Here is a 23,424-nt window from a genome sequence, read left to right on the forward strand (position 1 = left end):
AGTATGAAAAGCAGGGCCTTCTCACTGGAATTTTCCAGGCTGGAAGTCCCTCCATTAGGAAACTCACCTGACCTTTTCACTCTTAGGAGACTGATTAAGGCTGTTCTTCTGAGATGGAGAACTTAGCTTTGATTCCCCCACCCCACCCCACCCCACCCACTGCTTTTCATAGTTTTTTGCTGCTCATTTTGTTCCTACTCCAGCTGCTTTGCTGGTGAGTGCGACCTTGATTTTCTTAAAACATAAAACATATTTCATATCTGTTGCAAAGCACTTTTGTTGCAGAATATTACATGGGTCCAGGTTCTCGGGCACAGTTCTTTGCCAGACCTGCAATCTCAGCTTTCTGGGAAAGATTAGATAAAGTCTGCCAAAGAACTGCAGGAAAGGATGGAGGAGCTGATCACGCAGAGGCCAGGTGTGTGACCCACGTGATCAGAAAAGAACGTAACTGTGTGCATCCAGGGCCGGGGTAAAGTTATGGCAGCAGAAGGACTCAAGAGTCATGGGCTCTTGGGTGTGAAGGTGAGAAAACAATTACAGGAAATCAGCAGGGGGTGACTGAACAGCAGGGCTGTTAGAATGGCCGAGGTGAGCTGTCATGAATAGAGGAGTGCCAAAGTGCATCAGTATCAACTATGGCCCTGAAAAAATAGACCAGGTTTTATTGTGGCTAAACCCTATATTTTGCTTTGTTTGCTATTCACCTATCTAGAAAATACTTGAATTTTTTAATACACAGTTGATGTACTTAAATGGAAGATAGTGGACCTTATTACAGGAGATGTCTCAATCCTTTTAAAGATGAACATGGGATGATAGGAAATATGTATCTGGGAGGAAAAATGGATGATCCTGTGACCCACATGTATGGCACAAATACAGTCATAAAATAATCAGCTGGGTGCCTGAATTAAAAAATGTGGGGCCAAATTCACCCTCCAGCAGGAGAGAGCACCCAATAGAAGAGTAGTTTGGCAGCAGCATAATGTGAGGATATAGGTTGCTAGACCCTTTTATCCTGCTTGATTCCATACAACATTTTCCACTTTCTCCCCCTCTTGCAATGAACAGACCACACACTGTTAAGTTTAAAATGCTTTACTTACAAAATGTTCCAAAGGTCAGATTTGTGCATTTATCCAAGCAGCAGCAAGGAGAACACATGCAAAATATCTTGGGTAGAAAATACAGAAAGATAGTTCCAAACACCTGCTCTAAGCTTGCAGCTTGCTTGGACCCGTCTTTCTTGGTCAGTTACATGGTGCAGAGTGAGTGAGGAACAGGAAGAGAAGGCTTCACTTTCCCTTTTGCTGGAAAAAGGGGGCGTAACCTAGCTGAGTCTAGGAATCCAGCTCTATTAAACCCTTCAAGTGCTAACTAGCACTCATGTATAGTTATGCTTGACTGCACTATCCCACAATATGTGTCCTTTGCTTGGTTGTAAGTTAATACAGTGGTGTATTATGAAGAACCACCATTACCAAATGTGTGAACAAGCGACTTAATAGAACAGTGGCTTTCACATGTTCTGTCTTCAGGATGTGTCTGTCACAGAACCTCTGCAGCGACTCCTTCAGACATTGAATTCTGTGGCATGCTATAGGAGGCACAATGTAAACTGCATTTGCCCCCCTCAGCACTCTTCTTTTGCATGTAGAAGATGGAAAGCTTCCATCCAGCCAGTGTGGTGTAGTGGTTAAGAGCGGTAGTCTCGTAATCTGGGTAACCGGGTTCGCGTCTCCGCTCCTCCACATGCAGCTGCTGGGTGACCTTGGGCCAGTCACACTTCTTTGAAATCTCTCAGCCCCACTCACCTCACAGAGTGTTTGTTGTGGGGGAGGAAGGGAAAGGAGATTGTTAGCCGCTTTGAGACTCCTGAAGGGGAGTGAAAGGTGGGATATCAAATCCAAACTCCTCCTCCTCCTCCTCTTCTTCTTCTTCTTCTTCTTCTTCTTCTTCTTCCTAAAATGAAGCTGGTCTCTGGTCTCCCTTTAGATATATTTTTCAGGAACCTGGGGGTTTCTCGGAGTATAGTTTGAAAACCACTTCTATAGACTGAAACTACATACTCTGGCACAGAACAGCTATATACACTTTGTGAAGCATTATTGCTCTCTTCAGTTAATCAGATGTTGAATTAATAAGAACTGAGTTCTATCTTTTGCTTTTAATGTCATGTGGAAGTATCACAACTGTCAATGAGTATTTTTTGTAAGAACCCATTATAGTTGAATGTTAACAAACATCTGCTCAGTTTGCCAAATAAGAGTTTAGCCTCATGAAATGTTAATCTTGATACTCTCTGTCTTGCATTGGGGAGGCGGGAACTATCCTGTTCAAAACACTGGGAAATGTTATGAATCTTGGCATACAAAAGAGGGTTTTCTTTTGTCTTGTTGGTTAATTTCACTTCCATGGTTGTTTCTGTCACTTGAAAATATAGGCCTTACTATGCAAAAGTGAACTAGTTCAGTTGCACAAATCTGAACTACATCTGAAAACAATTATCCAAATTTCCAGTTGAACTAAAGATGAATAAAATTCATTTTGAAATAGAATTTTGAACAATTTCTAGTTCATCTTCACATTGATTCTTTCCCATCCACCCCCAGCCAAAGATTCAGATTCTTAGCTTTCATTTTAAAAAAGCAAGTCAATTGAACATATATAAAAAGTCAGTAATAAAAGAAGCAGCAGCAAAATTCTAAGGCTTATTAGGCAGATATGGAGGTGCTACCGTTTCTACTGTCACTTAGTAATCAGGAATGCAAGGCATTTCCTGTATCTTCCCTGCTGAAGAGATATTCTATCTTCCAACAGGAGTACCTTGCCGCAAGAAGTACTGGTACAATAACAAAGTGAATCATGCCTTGTGGCTGGCACATATTAAACTGGGCAAGCCTTTTCTATTATGGAGAAAGTGTCACCTGTTGACATTTTATCTGTCAGATACCTTATTACTCATTTGTGGTCCCTGATTTACTTTTGGACCCTATAGTTCAACACAGCAGTTTGCAATGTTCTGAATGTTGGGGGGAGGGAATATTGGGGATGAACTTTTAATGAACTTGAACTGAAGTAGTTTGTTTTGTAAAAAAGCAGCCTTGAGATGGAACTAGTTCCTTATTAAACAGGATGAGCTTATACTACAATTGGTACACACACACACACACACACACACACACACACACACGTCTTGATGGCAAAATAACATCAACACCTTGTACCGTAGCTCCTCTTCCACCTTAGTTCTTTTTCCTGTCACTTGTGTTGAATTGGTTGTGAGCAATATAAAAGCAATCTGTGCATTTGGTTCTTTTAAACAGATGAAGCACTTGTTTATCTTCCCCACGTATTCTATGTTCCGTTGGCAGATTAATCTTTGAACATATTTTCTTAAAGTGTATACGAGATGATAATAAAAGATTAGAAGTCTGTTTGTGGTGTAGTGCCATAGATAGACAGGAGAACTTTTAAAAGCAAACAAAGTAAAGGTTTGCTAAGTATGAATACTGTGCTTGCGTGCTTTCTAAAGGTTTCTGGTCTAATAGATTTTAAAGGTTAAGTAAATGTAGTCCAACTTTAGTTTCCCCTCAACATTAGTCTGATATGTTTTTCTCTTGCGAGGTCTAGTTTTCACTTAACATTTGTGGTACTTAGAATTTCACCCAGACAGTAATCTGAAGATGCTTGATATTGTTCTGTCTCTGATATGAAGCTAAGCTGGACTGGTCCAAGTAAACCCCTCATTGGGGACCATCACATAACTCCATGTGTACTTGGAGAAAGGGCTGGATATAAATGTTAACAGATTTAAAGTTAAACCAAACTATTCTTATCTAATACCTTTTCCTGAGGAAGAAGATAGGTAGTCAGTCCCTAATGCCTTGATTTGGCCACAAGATGATGATGATGATGGCGATTACTATTTGCACATATAGTCTACCTTTTTCTCCAAGAAGTTCAAGTTGGTGTATGTGGTTCCTCATCCTATTCAGCTTATTTGCACAACCACCATGTGCGGTAGGTTAGGCTGAGAGGCAGTAATTGGCCTAGTGAGTTTCATGGCTGTGTGAGGATTAGAAGTCTATTCTCCCAGACCCTAGTCCAGTACTCTAACCACTACACCACAACTGGCTCTAAAAAATTGGTAATGGCTAACTAATGTCCCTAATTAACCCTGATTGTGAATTCCACTGTGTCTGGAATAATAGTAAAAATGTATTTAAGCCTCTTTATTCTGTTGTGTTCCTGGTTAACAGGTTTTTGGATGAAACATCTTTTTGTGCTTGGTGGGGTGGTTGTGTTTTTGTGTGGAAGACTGTGGATTTGCACTGACATGCAGCATGATAACTTTTAAGTGCACTATTAACTTCTTTTTAGTTATTACTTCAATCCCGGGAACCCTAGTTCGTGGTCCTTCAATTAGATATTATAGTGTATTATATTACAGCAATCAGGCTTGAGACCCTTCAGGTAAGGAAAGATCAACAACTTCAGTTGGCTGGCAGTTCTCTCAGCAATAAATCCTTGTTTGTTTGAAGAGGCTACTCCCAGTAATGTATTATGCAACCTGAACTTACGTGTGTGTGTGTGTGTGTGTGTGTGTGTGTGTGAATATTCACTTTGAAAAAATTCTTTCCTTGTTTCTGTGATTGTACTATGAAGTCTCAGGGCTACCTCCCACATCAAGCTTTAAAGATATAGTGGGTGAGAACAGATTCTTACAGGGAGTGCTCTTCGCTCATTTTGTTAATTGTCTAACATCCTGTTTCCTGTGGCAGCTAGCTGTTATTCCTCGAAACTGCAAGAAAATAATAAAATATGGATACTTGGGCCAAGATCCAAAGGAACTGTGCAGCTAGTTTTGTGAGTCCAAAGCTGTTTTGGATTTGATTTCTGGAATAGCCATCATTAATAGCACATCGCAAGCCATTTTTTTAATTGAGGGGACATTAAAAGCAACTTATATGGTGCCAGAGCCTGCTTCGAGAGAAGAATAACCCTTCAGGTTTGCAGCAGCATTTGGCTATGCCCAGAATAGATTTTTATATTATTTCATGAAAGCCTTACTCTGTGTTGTGTCAAAACAGCGGCTTGCAACAGACACGTGGTAGGCATCTTAAAGCCAATTTATGTGGCATCTGACATTATTATGGTTTGGTGGTACACTCAAGGGCATGTTGATGTTTTGGCTGCTTGGGAGATGTGTTAGGGACACTTTACCCGGGCCGGAGACCACCAAGACCAAAGTAGCAGAGCTTTTCCATCGAATGGAATAGACAGAAATGCTGATTATACTGTGGACAGTGCTGAGGCTCTGCAAACTGAACTTGCGACAACGCTTCTGTTTTTTCTTCACCTGAGGCTGACTCCATCTTCTATCAAAAGTCTATTTAGGTTGAGTCAACTCTGGACATAATACTGTGTTGTGTTATTGTTTTGCTGCTTTCAAAGTCCTGTAGTAATAGTGGATAGCTTTATAATAGCAGACAGAGGAAGAAGAAGAAGAAGAACTACTTTGTAAGACAGTCTTTTAAAGGACCCTGGTCCTAAGCCATTTACTTCCTTCCATGGGTGTGTGGTGCCTTTACATTGATTATTTGTGGTGGCTGTTGTAGGGAGGTAGTTTTCTTTTGGCCTTTCCAGCTGGGGCTGTTTTCCCAGCCATTTCAGGCAGCATTGAGACATTCTCAGCCTGCAGCGTTCCCTTTTGTTTTGATGCTGAGAGCCCCTGAATGATGACCTAGTTGTTGTTGACCTTTTGTGGTATAACGTAGTCAAATGGCATTGTCTGAAGGACAGTCCTTTTGCTTCTCCTCTGTGTAAACCCCGAGTGAGCAGAGCGTTTCCTGAAAGGAAAGAGATAGCTATGTTGGGAAATGAAAGGATCTGTCCCATACAGGCATATCCTACTCTTTTTACCACCTAGAATTCAGAGATGCCTGGGTTTACTGAGGGCCCAACTGGGCATACAGTGGCAACCGTATCTCTTTGTTCATGTGTCTCCCTCATTCACACACAAAGCAGTGGGTAGGCAGAACTAGGGGGGTATAGGGGACATAACCTGAGCCGCCTCCCTCCACTGCCTTAACTTCTTCAGGGCTTTTGAAACAGACACCTTTCCTTTCAGGCTGGAATGCTGAGTGAGGCTGGGGGAGAAAAGACTCAGGGATGATGGACTTAAGGGAGGTAAAGTGGACAGGGAAGGAAGTGTTCAGCTCCCTTCTGTCCCTTTGATAAAATTGAAACCTCCACCTTTTCACTTGAAAAGTGAATAACATGTGGTTGCTGCTGCTGTAGTGCCTAGGCCTTAAGCCTCCCTAAACTTAAGGAGGCTTACTCACACTGAAACGCTCATAGTACAGCCCATCCCAAGCAGAGATGTCTCCTGAATACTGCATTTTTGATACTTGAAATAAATTCCTGTCTATTTGACACAGGCTGAAAATATTTCTCTGTAAATACTGGAGTGCATTATTATTATTGTTACTAATTAAATTTGCATCCTGTCCTTCCTCTGAAGATCACAGGGTGGTTCTCAAGATAAAAATGCAAAATGAGAACACGAAATACATAATAAAATAAAAACAAACCAATAACCACCACCCCCAGCCACATTTAAAAGGCCATTGAAGGTTAATCAGCCAAAGGTTACGTTTTCGCCTGCTGCTTAAAGATAGGTGCCAGGCAAGCCTCCTGGGAAGAACATGCCACAAACTGGGAGCCACCACAGAAAAGACTCTTTCTCTTGTTGCTACCCTCCAGACCTCTCATGGAAGCAGCGCACAAAGAAGGGCCTTAGGTGGTGATTGCAGGGCTTGGGTTGGTTCACATGGGGAGAAATGCTCCTTGAGATATTGTGGTCCCGAGTCATTTAAGACTTGTGCCTGATGTGTATCTAGGGAGGTATGCAGAAGGCCCTGCCATTTAACCTGGAAAGGAAGCTCTACTACTTCATGCCAAGTATACTAAAAGGGGCCCTAATTACTCAGTGCTTCTTTGGCGATCACTCGTAGCTGAGTAGGATTGTCTTCCATAAACACGGTTTTAACAATGAGTCTGTGACTGTGGAGGCCAATTCTGGATCCACATGTCCTTCCACAGTGGGGACATTGGTTTCCAGGTGGGAGTTGATCATGGTGTGGATTTGCCAAGTGTGCCTTCCTCTTAGCACGTTTCTCCCTTGCGTCCTGAGTTCGAGTGTCTTCAAAGCCCATGACACCTTTGGTAAAGATTGTTCTCCAATTGGAGCGCTCACAAGTGTTTCCCAATTGTTGGTGTTTATACTACATTTTTAAAAATTTGCCTTGAGAAAAGTCTTTAAACCTCTTTTGTTGACCACCAGCATTACGCTTTCCATTTTTAAGTTCAGAATAGAGTAGTTGCTTTGGAAGACGATCATCAGGCATCTGCACAACATGACCAGTCCAACGAAGTTGGTGTTGAAGAACCATTGCTTCAACACTGGTGATCTTTCCTTCTTCTAGTACACTGGTATTAGTTTGCCTGTCTTCCCAAGTGATGTGTAAATTTTTTTGGAGACACCGTTGATGGAATCTTTCAAGGAGTTTGAGGTGGCGTTTATAAGTGGTTCATGTTTCACAAGCATTCAGTAAGGTTGGTAGTACAATAGCTTTGTAAACAAGCATTTTGGTTTCCCTGCGAATGTCCCGGTCCTCAGTACCTTGTTTTACTGCGGACTTCTGTTTCATACTTGCCTCAGCCATTAAGAATACTGAATGGGGCGGGGGGGGGGCGGGGTTGTAGCTCTTCATGTTCATGAATGTGTATATAAGTGTGTGCGACCACCTATGTTTAGGGCAGGGATAAGAAGGGCCAGTGGAACTGCAGTTGATGTTGCCGAGCCAGCAAGGCCAATGGTCAGGGATGATGGGGATTGTAGTCCACCAGCACCCAGAGGGTTACAGGCTCCCTATCCCTGCTATTGGGCATAAGCGGCACACTTTGGCTGTCTCTGCACCACCACATTGTCCTGGCATAGCTGTGAGTTGAGTCATAGAATTGTGGGGTTTGAAGGGATCCAAAGGGTCGTCTGGTCCAACACCTAGTGCATGGCCACCCCACCCAGTCTACATTAATCTGCAGATACTCTTTGCCACCAACTTTGCAGGGGCAGTCCAAGTGGCAAAACATTAAACCAGTTTTGCTGCTGGCAATATACAGAGCTACGTGGGGGAAACTAACCATGTAGCACTTCTTGGCATATGGTGGCAGCTGGACTTTGTCGCAGTGCAGCTGAAAACAATATGTATATTTATATTCTTAATGTAGCAGATTGAGAAGAAAGGCATAGACGTATGTAAAGGTAGCCCTAGATGCGTCATTGCATTGTTGATGATTCACTGATAACTATAATTGCTGCAGCAATTATGAAACAGCGCACTGTGGGTTCTGACTTCGCTAAAAGATATTGTTCCCAAAGCTTTTGGTAATAGCAGCATATTCCAGCTCTTACCCATAAGGAATTATTTGCTGCTAATGGCATGTCCGGGGTAGATGGTTTCTTTTCATAACTCTTCAGAAGCAGATGGTTAGTTACCTTCCTGGGAACAGACTGTGCAAGTCGATAACCCTTTGTTGTGTAATTCATTGTTCAGCTGCAGGTTGAAGTACATGTGTCTTAGAGTAGATGCTTTTAGGTGACCGACTTACACCGGAAAATAAATCTATAGGGCAAATCGAGAAGAGCCACTTCACTCGTTGCATTTTGGTTACATGAAAATAGTTCACAATGCAGAAGTGATATGTGTTTTGTCTCCCAGCCCTCTTCACATAGGTAGAAAACTGTGAAGCAGTCCTGACATGATGGATTAAATAACTGAAACTGAACAAGATGCATTTACACCAGTGTGTCCTGTAGAAGAGCAGCTTCTGTGCTCTTGTAGCATTTCCCTGCCTTGGTCCTTTGTCTGACTCCCATTCTCTTAGCATCAGAAGAAGCTGTTCCTGCCCCCTTCCCACCTTTCCCCAGATATAGCTGAAGGCATTGTGTCCAAGGTGCATAGCTCTGCCTTGGTGTCAGGCCTTGAGCTTCAAAATTGGTTTGGAGCTAGATGGGTCTGTTAGCAGGTCCAGGCTCATATATGACCTATTAGCATTAGGCTTGCAAATTATTAGTTTTGCATACCAGAGAAATAAACAGCATTCTAAAAGTAGAACAGCAACAACCACACACATAGGAAAGTACTATCACATGAAGGCTCAATGAACTGAGTAAATTGCCCTTTCAGTTCTTTTCCCTTGGAGAGTTGCTTCATCTTCTGCTAGCTGCTACTTCTGCTTCCTCTGATGTTCTGGCTTAGGTGGACTAAAGTGCCTCGCCTTGCTTCTCATCAACCAGATGATCCTCAATTCAAATGACACAATTATGTTATAGATACAGGTCATACCTGTGCTAGGCAACTTGCTGCAGCCTATTGTGATCATTCCTATGATCAAGTGATTCAAGATCTTGGTAACAACATGTACTGGTGCTGCTTGTTTAGCGATAAAGTATCCTTTAAAAATCTATCTGCTTCTTATGTTGTGAGCAATTCCTGCAGTTAGAAAAAACTCCTAACACTTAATCTAAATCTGCCTTCTAGTAGTTAAAACCCTGCTGCTTGTCAATGGGTAAGATGGTGGGGTTTGCCCTTCTTTTCGATACCTTGCTAATAACTGGAATTTTGTCTAATTTTGTCCAGTTTTCTAATCTTCTGTTTCCCCCCTTCCCCTTGCCTCTAAGTGAAAAATGGAGTCCTTGCACCTAGTCCAGGGTTGCCATCAAATGCAGGTGCCAAGTTTCCTGCTGTGACTATATCTTTGATTATAACCGACACCTGTCCATCCCTGATCTAGTACATAGCAAAGAGAATTTGGAGGTAGCAGGAGTGTCTAACGCTTGGGGATGGGGAGGAAAGAGAAGGAAAGGCACCTATCCCCTGTGTGCCTCTGTGTATCAGGTTCTGGAGGAAAGGTGAGTCTTGTAACTAATCTCTTGGGGTTTTAGAGTTGGTTGGAAGCAGAAGTCCTTTCAATGATTCCAAGTACTTCTGAACCTTGGTGGAGAAATTGAGAGTTGTGACACCTCCCTGAGGGGTGCCTGAGAACTTAAGGGGAAGAAGGGTCATACCACAAATACCGGTAATTGATGGTTACTATGGCCAGCAAAAGAAAAAAGGGGAAATATCCTGGCCTGTTTCTTGTAGTTCTGTTTGATTCCCTTCTCTGATAAAATCAGCATTGTGTTTTGATGTCCAGAACTGCACACAGGGCTCCAGGCAGCATGGTATGCAGCCTGACCAGGGGTGGTCAATACTACTTCCTGTCTCTTGACAGAATTCCTGAATCTGTATCTGAAGAAGTGTGCATGCACACGAAAGCTCATACCAAGAACTAACTTAGTTGGTCTTTAAGGTGCTATTGGAAGGATTTTTTTTATTTTGACTATGGCAGACCAACACGGCTACCTATCTGTAATCCAAACATATGTTTGGGTTCGGTTTTACAACGTGCCCCCTAAACTGTAGTGTTCACAATATTGCTATGGCGGTTCTTTGCAAGTTCAGCTAATGTTTATTAGGTACTTTGTACATGCTCATTTTGGTCCTTGTAGTTGTGCTTCACTTTGGTTCTTCCTGTTTGGCTTGATGTCTTGAATGTTTAACTTAACTGCTAAAGATGTTTGCAGGTCCTTCCCAGCTTAATATTGCCCATTAATTTGATAAGCACACTGCCCAAGCAATTATTCAAGTAATTAAATATACTGAGCCAGCTCATGTTACCTGTTTCTCTAACATAAGGAGTACAAGTAGTTCTGTTAATGCTCACATACCTGGGTCATCTCCTCATTGTGACTGGCAGGCTATACTGACAGGAAAATTTTTATTTATTAAATGTATTTCCTGTACCTTCCTTCAAAGGAGCCCAGGGCAGCAAGCATGTCTATACTAAAACAATTTCTTAAATACTTATAAAAAACAGTTAAAAATCCTAAAAAACAATCACCTACTCACAAAACTAAGAATTTCAGGGTTGCCAGGGACAGAACTTTCAACCATCAAATGCCTGAGAAAAAGGGACTGTTTAAATTTCTCTTAAAAGTTACTAGTGAATATAAATTAGAAGCTAGACCTGTGCTGGAAGATGGTGACATGAGATTGTTGAAAAATTCTGTTGTGTTGAACGTCAGAAAGGAGAATTATCCTCACTAGCTTACTCCTGTTTTTATCTTTTGTAGAACTGGTGAGCCTGGTTGAGCTGATGGCATCTGCTGCTGAGATTTGTTATCACACCATGACGACCAGAATATCAGAGGTTGGGGAATTGTCCTTGGAGCCTTTGATTACTTGCAAACTATGCCTGTCTGAATATTCACTGGATAAGATGACGACTCTCCAGGATTGCAGCTGCATCTTTTGTACATCGGTAAGTGTTGACCGTGACTTAAGTAATAGTAAGGAACAGTGTTGAGAGCAGTGATGTTGGAGCAATCTGTGAAAAACAGGTTGCCAACTGAATTTCCTTCCTCCTGGCAATGAAAGTTTTTTTGCCTTAACTCTCTACAATGAAAGTGTTTCTCCCCCCCCCACAACATGTACACATTATACATAAATAGAAAAGTAAATTGTTTTGCAGTGTACCTTATCTGCATATTCTTCCTGCTGCAGTCCTGACAGACACCTAAATGCTTTTCTTTTTTCTGAAGTGGTGTTTGACTTTGTGTGTGTATCTAAATTGTTTGTTATGCCCAGGTGTAAATATGTATAAAATAAACCCATTTCTTAAAGATGCAACAGTCTCTGCTGCGCCTTGACTCCCAACGGAAACATTATCTGGATAAGCTCCTTGTTACCACTCGGCACAGATTGGGGGTGGTGTGCAATCTTCGTAACAGTATTTAAGATGCCCACAGGAATTCATACAACCCAAGACACAAAGAGAAGCTATCAGCAGGATTCTAAACTGTCCTTTCCTTATGCCTGAGGTAGGATTACAGTGGCACCTTGGTTCTCAAACTTAATCCATTCGACTCCCAAAACCATTCAAAAACCAAGGTGCGGCTTCTGAGCGGCTGCAGGTGCTTCCTGCACTCAAGCAGAAGCCACGCTGGATGTTCGGCTTCCAAAAAACATTTGCAAACTGCAACACTTCCAGGTTTGCGGTGTTGGGGAGCCGATTTGTTCAACAACTAATCCGTTTGAGAACCAAGGTACCACTGTAATTGATACTGAGTTATAGATTCAAGGGAGTGAAACTGTAGGCCTAACCCTGCTTACTTGGGAGTAATTGAATTCAGTGGGACTTACGAGACATGGTAAGAGTTGCAGCCAAACATGGCCTTGTGATGGGTCACTGGTCACTTCATTAGCAGCTTTTAAAGGCACTTTGTTGTTTTTACTGTAAAAGACTAACAGGGCTCCCTCTCTGGAAATCCATTAACTTTGAAGGGAGCATCCAGGGAAGGTAATTGATTTGTACATATCTGTTGATGGCTAAGACATACATGCTGGGATGGCTGTCCTACAGTTTTATTAACCTTTCTTTAAAGGCTAACTTTTCTGCTTTGCAGGGCTAGAGTGAATATCTTTCCTTCATTTTTTTTTTTAAAAAGTTCTGGGAACAGGCTCTCCTGCACCACCATGTTACATAGGGATGAAGTACTATGTTAGCTATGTTGGGTTTAAGAGCATTGGCACTAAAGTCCCCAGTTAGACTCGTTGTTTGGAAAAACACCAGGACATAGTAAATCTATGTCACCAAGTTCAAAAGTCATTCACTATGCAAGGATAAGCGGGTGCACCATATTGTGGAGACTTTATTGCATCGGGTGTGATGATAAGGATTACTGCAATTTCCCAGAGCGATATAGGTTTGCTGTCTAAAGTACACAGGGCGCTGTTTGTTTTACTCGGTAAATATTAGTGTACTAACCTTTAGCTTTGTGATTAGGAAGTGGTCTAAGAATAGTTTGTCAGCATCTGTACATTAAGAAAAGAATTTAAATATCAGTAGTTTCCAATCTCTCTTGCCTAGAGTACCAGGGGTGCAAACTTGAATAAGATATTGTGGGAGCCCAGGTAAGCCCCACCTTGCATAATTGATCACTTGACACAGTGCGCACACACCATTTGAATGGGAATGCCCATCAACTTTGTGGGAGCCTGCCCCCTCAAATATTTTATTGTGGGGGCCGAAGCCCCCATGACCCCAAGAGTTGGCTCCTCTGTACAGTACTAATCATCTAGCATGGTGACGGAGTCCAGTCTGTACATTCTAGCCCTGAGTGCACTCCATGGCACATATTATACTACCAACTAAGTGATTGGCAACTGCAAGGTATCTGCTGGAAAGTTTGGTGTGACACCTGTCACTGCATGAAAAGGTGATCAGAGAGAACCTATAATCGGCACTATTTTTCTAGAAAAAGAGGTGCTGGAAGTCACCACGAACACCTCCCTCTCTCTCTCAGAATGGCAATGGTGCCCTCCTGAGTGGTGCCAGAACTGAGTTCCAGCAAGTTCCAGCTGACAAAAGCCATGCCTGTAATGTATGCTCAATGTTAGCAGCATTTCCTACTATTGATAGAGATTTCTATGCTTTTTCTTAACTCTGTTAGTGTGTCTGTGGCTACCTTTTAACCACTCCCCACTAAAACAGACAAGCAAACACAAACAAACTGATATCTGATACCATATGATAAAGTTATGATTACCACATCATTCCTAGTCTTCTTGTCTTTACTCTTCTGCTGAGGAAGAAGAAGAAGAAGAGGGGTTTGGATTTGATATCCCACTTTATCACTACCCTAAGGAACGGCTAACATTCTCCTTTCCCTTCCTCCCCCACAACAAACACTCTGTGAGGTAAGTGGGGCTGAGAGACTTCAGAGAAGTGTGACTAGCCCAAGGTCACCCAGCAGCTGCATGTGGAGGAGCGGAGACGTGAACCCGGTTCACCAGATTATGAGTCTCTTAACCACTACACCACAGTGGCTCTAGGAAACTAGGTTGATCTCAGGGTTGCATAGTTTGAGTCTAGCCTTCTTTCTGGTGCTTCCAACATCTCCCTGTATCACCTCTGTGTGAAGTCAGCAAGTGGAACAAAAGCACTTTTCTACATGAGTCATCATATTGTTGCATGCCAATCTCCAAGTGTTGCAACATTTCAGGCACAGTGGAGACTATGGTGTCTTTATGATATATGGTTTATTTACACATATATGATATGCAACCTGAATTGAGGAGGAAGAGTACAAACATTTATTATTATTATTATTATTATTATTATTATTATTATTATTATTATTATTAGTAGTAGTAGTAGTAGTAGTAGTACCATTATCTGATTTCTGTGTTTCACTGCCTGTATGCATACTTTAATAATAATAATATCCCAGGAAGTGTGCAAGAATTCAGATGGTGGTGGTAATAATAATGTTTGCCCTCTTCCTCCTCAATTCAGATGGTTTAGCTCATTTTTATGCCATATGGACAACTGGGCCCTGATTGGCAGATATTGGGGGTGGGGAGGATGCAGTTTTGGGGCTTTGTAGGTCTGGCCATAGGTGTAGCTGTGGGGGGGGGGCAGTTGCCCCCCTAAATCCTCAAAAACTATTGAAAAGCAATAAAAATACTAAATTAACCTAAGTTTTGCCCCTCCAGCAGAAGCCTGTCCCCCCATAATGCCCTCTTACAGGGGGGATTTTTTACCCATGAGCTCTCCCCAAAAGCTCAACTTTTAGGGGTGATCTCCCCTAAAACATTTTTTTGCGCCCCCCCATGGGTCCAGCCCACTGATAACAACACTTAGAGCCTTTCTTAGCCCATGGAAGTATCTTAGAAAATTTTAACCTTGAGATATTTCTCTTCTTTCCCTGGTAGAAATTTCTAGTGTATTTGCAAGTGGGGGTAGCAAGTTACAGCTCAGATCCTCTAATCTTAAAATTGCGTTTGTGAATCTGTTTTTAAATATAACTTTATTAAATTTTCTGTTTTGCAATTTCAAATAAACATTTTACAAAGCATTTGTGAATCTGTTTTGATAAAGGTGAGTAACATTTGTCATTTTCTCCTCACTTGCTTGGTCATCATCCACCAAGTTGTGGATTTTTACCCCAAGAAAGAAAAGGAAAAAAGGAGCCCTTTCTACAGAAAGTTGATGCACGCCATTAGCTTGTCTTTGATGCATTTCCTCCATCTAGGTTTTGTTGTTGTGTTTTGAAGATTGCTTTAGGAAAGCCTTGTTTACCACTTTCTGAGGAAATCATTTGCAGAAGTAAAACTGCTGCAACAATATGTGGTTTGGGGTATTGAGACACCCCCTTGATTGCCACATACTTGAGGGCAATGTGAAGCAAGGCAGTTGGATTTTGTATATCACCAACCGCCTGGTTGTGAAGTTAAAATAGAGGATTAAACTGGCCTTCCCATTCCAATGTTTCTGATTTCAGCATGCACATCCCATAATGCCAAGGCAGCTGGCATAGGCAGCTCTGCTTTCTTTGAACATATATTTGCTGCTTCATACTGTGGGGGGTGGGTCAGTAGTTGTCAGCAAAGGTATTGATATTCAGCTTCATCCTACCATTCCTGGCAACAGGCATTTGTGAGGAGTGGTTGTAGGAATCATTATTAAAATTTGTATATGGCCCTTCACTTGTATATCTCACGGGAGTGGGGTTCACAGCATAAAAATACAAGATAAAAAAACAAAATGCATAATAAAAGCAAGAGAACAAACCAAACCAATAACCCCGTCCCACAAATGCATTTAAAAGACATAGAACGTTAGTCAGCCAAAGGTCTGGTTGAAGAGGAACATTTTCACCTAGTGCTTAAAGATATGTAATGAGAGCGTCAGGCTAACCTCCCTAGGGGAGTAGCTGGGGAAACCCAGCCAGATGCACAGTAATAATAATAATAAATAATACAAAAAGGGGGAGCCTTCAGAAAAGGCCGTACTCATGTTGCCACCCACCAGACATCTCATGGAGGAGGCCCATGGAGAAGGGCCTCATATGATGATCTAAGCGTCTGGGTAGGTTCGTATGAATACTCCTTGAGGTATTGTGGTCCTGAGCTGTCTAAGGATCATTGTGGCCGATGGTCAAGGATGACAGAGATTTCCGTCCAGTAACACCTGGAGAGTCAAAGGTTCCCCATTCCTGTTTTTCAGGCACGTATATGGTCATCTTGAAAGGGACGCGGGTGGCACTGTGGGTTAAACCACAGAACCTAGGACTTGCCGATCAGAAGGTCGGCGGTTCGAATCCCTGTGACGGGTGAGCTCCCGTTGCCCGTTGCTCCTGCCAATGTAGCAGTTCAAAAGCACGTCAAAGTGCAAGTAGATAAATAGGTACCGCTCTGGTGGGAAGGTAAACGGCGTTTCCGTGCGCTGCTCTGGTTTGCCAGAAGCGGCTTAGTCATGCTGGCCACATGACCCGGAAGCTGTACGCCGGCTCCCTCGGCCAATAAAGCGAGATGAGCGCCGCAACCCCAGAGTCGGCCACGACTGGACCTAATGGTCAGGGGTCCCTTTACCTTTACCTATATGGTCATCTTACTGATTCCTGCACTCTATGGCTATTACCAACAATTAAAAGAACTCCTTTGTACTAGCTGAAACAATGTGATAAACACTCCTCTTGAGTTTGGATCAGCAACGGGGGAGGCAGTCATGGAAAAGTGGCCCTTGCATAACATTTTTTGAGTGACATTTTATTATTTGATTATAGCACCAGAGCCAATTAATTTCATAAGCTGAAGCTTAGAAGTACCATTAGAAAGGATTAACAGCACCCAAGGTGAACAATGAATGGTTTTGCAGCTTGAAAAGTACCTGTTGCATCTAGAACTTCATTGAAAATATGACTCCACCTTTCCAATTTAATGAATCTCCAAGGTGGCTTCCAAACTATCATTTAAGATAAGAACATTAAGCAATTACAATAACAATAGGAATCCTGGGAACAACAAGGAAGAACCCTTACCTAGAATGTGGTTTTTAAAAATACCATTAAAAAGTTTGCACAAATAGTGTGGGCTTGACCAGGTGCCCAAGTGACAGAAATGGTGGCTCCATGTGAATCTTTCCAGTGAAGGAACTCCAGAATCCCACCACAGAGAAGGCACCCGAGTCATAGGAGCAGTACTTACAGCATTTCTAATCCCTATATGGGACAAATAGTGGTCTGCAAATCTCAGCTGCAAATCCTGAGAAATCTCTACCATATGCAATTTATGTCACTCTTGTATTCCTGTTGAACTGGTGACCTGGCTTGCATGCCAAGGCACCTGAGCCACAAAGTTCCCAGGAGAACAAGAAATCACACACTGACATGGGATGTTTGGTTTATGGGTTCAAATAGGCCTCAGCTTTATTGGTTGCAGATGTGAGTGGTTTGGCTTAGGCCTTGGGAGAAACTGGACTATATCTTGGCTCCTGTTCGTCTGCAGGGAGTCCACGGAAGGGTAAATCACCAATAGGAGGTGCCCTATAACTTGCGTCAGATAGTGGCACCCCAAGGATTCCCCGTATGGGCTGTGACATAGCTCTAGCCCACACCCAGGCTTTGGGCAGTATTCACATCCCGGATCCCTTTAACAGGATACCCTTACTGAGGAGGGGCAGGCAAGGCAGCAACCTCCCTTCCAACCAAACAAAGGCTTACCCAATGCCTAACCTCACGAAAGTTGTGACGATTGCTACTAGGTAGGTGAAAACCAAATGGCCAGTGCCAATTTGCCAAGTGGGAAAAAAATCCTACCCTGCCCCAACAACATGGCGACCGACAACTGCCATAGCAAGGTCATATGAAAGGAGGGTGGGTGGGTAGGGTGATCTGACGAAGAGGCAAGAAAGAGGGAACCAGCTGGCCACGCCGAAATTACATGGACCACGGCCACACCCACTCTGGTCGTAGATTGGCTGGAGCTGTCACCGGGGCACAGATGACGGCAGCGTACCTCCCCCTACGCTGGAAAACTGTTGAGGCTCGGTTGACTGGCCGCAACGCTGTACACCGGATAAAAGGTGAACGGACTTGCGCATCACTCTAAGCCAAACTATGGTTTAGTGCAAACAAGCAAATTTGCGGGTTCCCAGAAAGAGGTTTGCAGCCCCTTTGCTCTTCCTCTGATCTTGCTGCCGTCAGCTAATCCAAAATTTGGCTTAGCATGGCATTTGTTCAAGGTTTGTTTTGCTCCAGATAAACAGCAAGCTGTAATGAAAGGTTCTTATTTACTGCTTATGGTTTTTCTGGGGGAGACAAAACAATGAGCCTGGATTCAGATGCAGGGTCATAAATTAGCTCAAAGAAGCAGGACCAGAGGTACAGTGAAGCAACGGTGATCTTCTCCCTGCGAACCTATGCATTTGCTTATTCGCACCAAGCTACAGTTTAATTTAGAATTGTGTGTAAGCTGGCCAATTGTTGTGCTGCCTCCTTTCATGCATAAAACAGTAGGCCAGTCTCATAACAAATAGGCAGTGGGTTTATATCTACATGGCAGTGGAATGATTCAGCATTTTTGGAATGGTCTGGGTGCAGTAGGATTTTAGAAGGTTGTAAAGTAATTGCAATAAGAAATGTGGCAGAGAGGCAATTATGGTCAAATTGGTGAATGCATGTTTGTAAAAAAGCATGGGTTATTTTCCCCATTTGCTGAATTTTGCCCGCAATACCTAGATGAAAGCACCATTGAGTTCACAGGAGTTTATTTATCCAGGTCACGACTGGACCTAATGGTCAGGGGTCCCAACAAAACAAAACAAAACAAAACAAAACAAAACAAAACAAAACAAAACAAAACAAAACAAAACAAAACAAAACAAAACAAAACAAAACCCTCCAGGGATTGCACTGATACTCTGTGGGTGGATCCACACCATACATTTAAACACATTCAACACATATTTTAAGCACATGACTTTCTCCAGAGAATCCTGGGACCTGTAGTTCCCACCTCACAGAGCTACAATTCCTTGCTGTCTTATGTAGGGAAAATTGGATGAGCAGGACCATATAAGATATAGGCACTGGGTGAATCGTGTATGTAAAAATACCCGAGCCTCTTTCAAACACTGTGGGCCACGGTGCTGTAGTTAACTAATGTAGCAAATATCAAACTACAGCTTGTGGGTATTGTGTGCTGCTACCTTATAAATAGCCATTGCCATTTGGATAAGCTGTGGAGCTGGTACAACTTTTTATATGAGCATCAGCTTTCATTCAAAAGCTTATGGAAATAATGTCAGTAAAGGAGGAAGATTGCAGTGGAGCAAAGCTCTGGGACTTTTTTCAGAGCAGGAGCAGTGATGACCTCTCTGCTGGAGTGCCAAGGTAATTGGCAAGTGAATGAGGTGATGAGGTTTTTAAGTTTTGCTGCTGTGACAGATTAGCATAGCAGTTTAAATAGTAACATGTCCTTGCAAGATTGTTTTGCATTTCTAATTAAAAGCTAGAAGTTGCATTTCAACTAGCTGATGTTCTTCAGTTAAAAGCTCAGCTTCCTTTTCAATACATCATCGTTTCCTGTTTATTTGTCTTCCACTCACCCACAGAGTTGGGCCCAGAGTGGCTGACAGCAAAATAGTGTTCATTTGATAGAAATTCAGAAATGTATTGGGAACCAAATTGGAAAGAATTGTAGTATCAGTAAGTAAATTCAAAAAGATTGCTCCATGCACCATTATATAACATAATACAAATAAGGTAGCTTACTAGGGTTAACTAAACAGAAGAAAAAATAATACCAACACAACAATAAAATAGAAATAAAATATCACCTTGTTCCAAATAATGCACCTATTTCCTACAGTCTGGACCTACCGTTCAGTCTTCAACCACTCAGAGACCACATCCAATCTCACTTGTGGTAGTGCAAAGTCCAGTCCTGGTTCTCACCCAGAGAAGTGGGAACCCATCCAGTCAGAGGCAAGCCCCAATGGGTTCAGTGGAGTTTATTCCCTGGCATTGAGTTTATTTGAGCAGGAATTGTGGTCATCTTGATGCTCACAAATTGGGTCTTCAGCTATGTACTGTTTCCCCCCGCCTGGCGGTTGTCTACAGGGGCTGTTATGAAAACTGGTCAACCTGGATAGCCCGGTCTGGCCATAACAGCCTTTTTATTTAGGGACTAAATACCCAATACTTCTGTTTCAGTGCTTGACACAGAGACCACTCTGCAATGTTCCTTATGGGGAAGCCGGCATAGCTTTCCATCCCTGCAGCAAAAGATGTTTTAATAGATATCTGTATATGTGTGCATGCAAGGAACAAATGGAACAGAAGCAGGTTGGTACAGTGAGCCAGAGAAATGATGGTACTGTATTGGGAGGAATTCAATATAGCACTATGGCAGTCCTTTCCTCAGCGCAAGCGTTTCAGTTTGCCAGCTAACATGTTGCCCCCTCTCCTTCCCTTTGTTGTACTGACACCCCCACCAGCCAGTTTGGAGGGGTATGGGGCAGAGGGAGAGAGCGGGAAGCCCTGACGCCCTAGTAGAAGTCCTTGCACAGCCTTCCACTAGCAGGACTTGCAGAAATCTTTTAAGTCTCCACTCACCTTTCCTTCCAAAGGGAAGCAACCGCAGCTTCAGTCTTTAATTGTACTGTACTGATAATTCTCACTAGGGCTAACATTCTAGAAAACGTGTTTAGGTTTGTAGCTAGAGATGGAGGAGCAATTCAATTCAGCTTGCATTTCATCATCATCATTTTTAATTTGTATACTGCCTTTCTATCTTACAATACTCAAGGCGGTTTACAAGCTGAAGAAACAAAAGATGTACATCTTATAACAATTTAATACAATACAAAAATGTGATAATAAAACATAACTTTAAAATAGGCAGCCTACATCAAAAAAGTAACATTCAACAATCATTAGAATAGTATCAAATAATATCACCATATAAAAGTTAAACAGAAATCCACTCAACAGTTACAATAAATAATATCTAAACTATAATCAATAAAACAACGGCAAGCCACAGTACATAAAATAATGCAATACACATTGAGAAGCAGAGACTAGAGGATAGAGCAAGGCAGGTGGAAGGAGGCTGAAATATACTCAGTCGCAAAGTGATTTCATGCTCTTTATTCAGCTCAGTACATAACAGAGGCCTTGCCTGACAAAGTCTCTCTCAAGGCAAATTAACTTCCTCCACTCTTTCCAAAACAATGTTTAAACCAAAACTTAGCGAATAAGTAACAATGTTCTGTGTAATGGTTTTTCAGAGATCTGAAAGGTAGCTTGTAAGAGGGGTTTTGGCTGTACTGTGTACACTCAGTACACAAAAGCAGGTTTTACCTCCCTTTTCAAAAGCAGGTTTTACCAGAAGCCTGTGTGTGTGTGTGTGTGTGTGAGAGAGAGAGAGAGAGAGAGAGAGAGAGAGAGAGAGAGAGAGAGAAGAGAGAGAGGGCTGGGGGGAGAGAAATGAATTAATGTATACCTTGGGAAACCTTGCTTTGTCTTCAACCACTTTCAGCTGTTCAGAAAACATTTTCTTTCATTTCGAACTTCATATGGATACGTCAGCCCTTGACAAATTTTGGAGAGGCATCGAGATAGTAAGAGCTGTAAGTCATAGTGAGCTTTGAGTTTCTTTTGACCTGGTTTGTAAATTGAGAACCTGGAGTGTTTATCGCTGAATTTCCTACAAGCAATAAAAACCTATAAAGTTTTGATTTCCCAGAGACTGCAGAAGTGGCTTGCATGCTACAGGCAGGTTACAGAATGTGAAGAAGTCACCTTTTTCCTTATTAGTGAAGGTGAAACCAAGAAACGGCTAGGCACCAGTATTTCCTGAAAAACATGCCACCTGGATTCTGGATTAAGTGTGTGGTCTAGGATGGACCTTGTACCTTTTGGAGATGAATAACCTGATTTTTGCGGGGAAAGGTCTCCTTAACAAAGAATGTGCTATTGTCTTGGGCAGACATCTCTTTCCTGACATGTTGATGCAGGAACAAGCAAGAGCTATGCTCCATGTTCCGACTATTGTTTGTTCAAAGAGCTTTCAGGTTAGCCTTGAGGACTTGGCTGATAAGTTGTTTCCTTAGAAACCACTCTTTTGTCCTGAAGATAGCAACAAGACTGAGGGGTGAGGGGGAGAGAGAAACTAGTCCGAGGAAACATAACTATCTGCAAGGAACTTGCTATGTTTCTACCTGTGCTTACATTGTGGCTTTTCAAATGAAAAATCCTGGTCCACACCAATAACTATACACTGTACGCTCATGTATAATCATAGTGCAATATATGCTTGCATTACTTTGTTACAGATTACAAGTCTGCATGGATGCATAATGTTTCCCTGTGTAGGGAAACCATGTGCAGCTCAAAGCCGTAATGGCACAAACACACTGTCATACTGCTTCAGTGATTTTAAATAAGGCTTATCCCAAATTCTTTTCCCCACCCCCCTCACTTTGTTGTTGTTTAGTCGTTTAGTCGTGTCCGACTCTTCGTGACCCCATGGACCAGAGCACGCCAGGCACTTCTGTCCTCACTTTGTTACAGGTAGTCAATTGCCACATTTGCGTAGCTTGAGCTTAGATTTTGTTTTTAAAAATAAAACCTCTCATCTGTAATACGACTTTATAACTTGGAAATGTGCATTAGTAACAAGTGTAAGGAGCACACCCGTTATATGCTGGCACAAGAGGATACTAGTGTTTATGGCCTCACGGAAAGGTGTATTTTCAAGACTTTAAAAAAAATATGATGGAATTTTGCCCTAGTGTGCTTCAAGAAGTTAATTTAATTGTCACTTACCTAGATAGCTATCTTTGATTAACTTGTGTGTGTTCACAAGCAAATTATTCTTGGCCTTTCATGCAATCTCTGTAGGAGTGGGGCTATTAGGCTATAAGAAGGAAGAAAAGCTCCTTGAGGTCTTTCCATGTACAGTCTACCAATGAAGGACCTAGTGATGGAAAATCATTTGAAAAATAGAGGGTGTGGCCTCTGAAGTGTCAGCTGATACTCAGTCAAGCAGGGGAGGGCATCCTTTTTTAGCCTTTAAAGTGTGATAGTTCAGTGAAGTGCATGTACCTGAGAGGTCTTTTGCTGAGTTCCCTTGCAGTTTAAAATAATCTCTGCTTAGCATCACATCTTCACTTCGCCTTGTTTACAAATGAGTTGGGAATCCTTTTTACAAACAATGGTTAGTTGCTAAACATGTAAATTTCACAACCCAGGGTTTGAAGTTTGCTTGTTTAGCAACTAACCATAGCTTGTTGTAAGCCCAGAGGCTTTGAAACAAAAGTAAATTTGACAGAAGGCTCTTCCCGACTGCAAGTGGGAGTGAAGTAGCCATTGCACATGCTTGCTGATGTCCATATAGTGCTAAAACATGCTTTAGAATTGCCTACAAATCAGAGCAGTGACTCCTGGTCACCTCACAACTC

At 42.2% G+C, this 23,424-nt stretch overlaps 1 protein-coding gene and 2 long non-coding RNA genes across 8 annotated transcripts in view; 1 reads left to right on the top strand and 2 right to left on the bottom strand.

Annotated features, from left to right (window-relative positions):
• The window catches only part of RNF144B (ring finger protein 144B), a 75,448-nt gene that overhangs the window by 32,738 nt on the left and 19,286 nt on the right, over positions 1 to 23,424 (top strand). For 4 of the 6 annotated variants that reach the window (XM_082235032.1, XM_082235034.1, XM_082235037.1 and 1 more), the window contains one exon: positions 11,246 to 11,433. In XM_082235032.1, the coding sequence (XP_082091158.1) occupies positions 11,246 to 11,433 (188 nt within the window). Of the gene's footprint in view, positions 1 to 9,502; positions 9,640 to 9,710; positions 9,983 to 11,245; positions 11,434 to 23,424 lie in introns of those variants that run through there. The other 2 variants (XM_082235035.1, XM_082235036.1) reach the window with 2 other exon arrangements.
• LOC309539177 lies at positions 5,034 to 9,345 on the bottom strand. The gene is made up of 2 exons (XR_014222739.1): positions 8,483 to 9,345; positions 5,034 to 5,855 (listed from the first exon to the last, which is right to left on the bottom strand). It is a non-coding gene; the product is annotated as an uncharacterized lncRNA (long non-coding RNA).
• Positions 12,031 to 21,536, bottom strand: LOC309539185. Its single transcript, XR_014222753.1, has 3 exons — positions 21,465 to 21,536; positions 13,699 to 13,753; positions 12,031 to 12,986 (listed from the first exon to the last, which is right to left on the bottom strand). It is a non-coding gene; the product is annotated as an uncharacterized lncRNA (long non-coding RNA).

This window comes from Podarcis vaucheri, assembly GCF_965113315.1.
Source record: "Podarcis vaucheri genome assembly, chromosome: 8".
NCBI lineage: Eukaryota > Metazoa > Chordata > Lepidosauria > Squamata > Lacertidae > Podarcis > Podarcis vaucheri.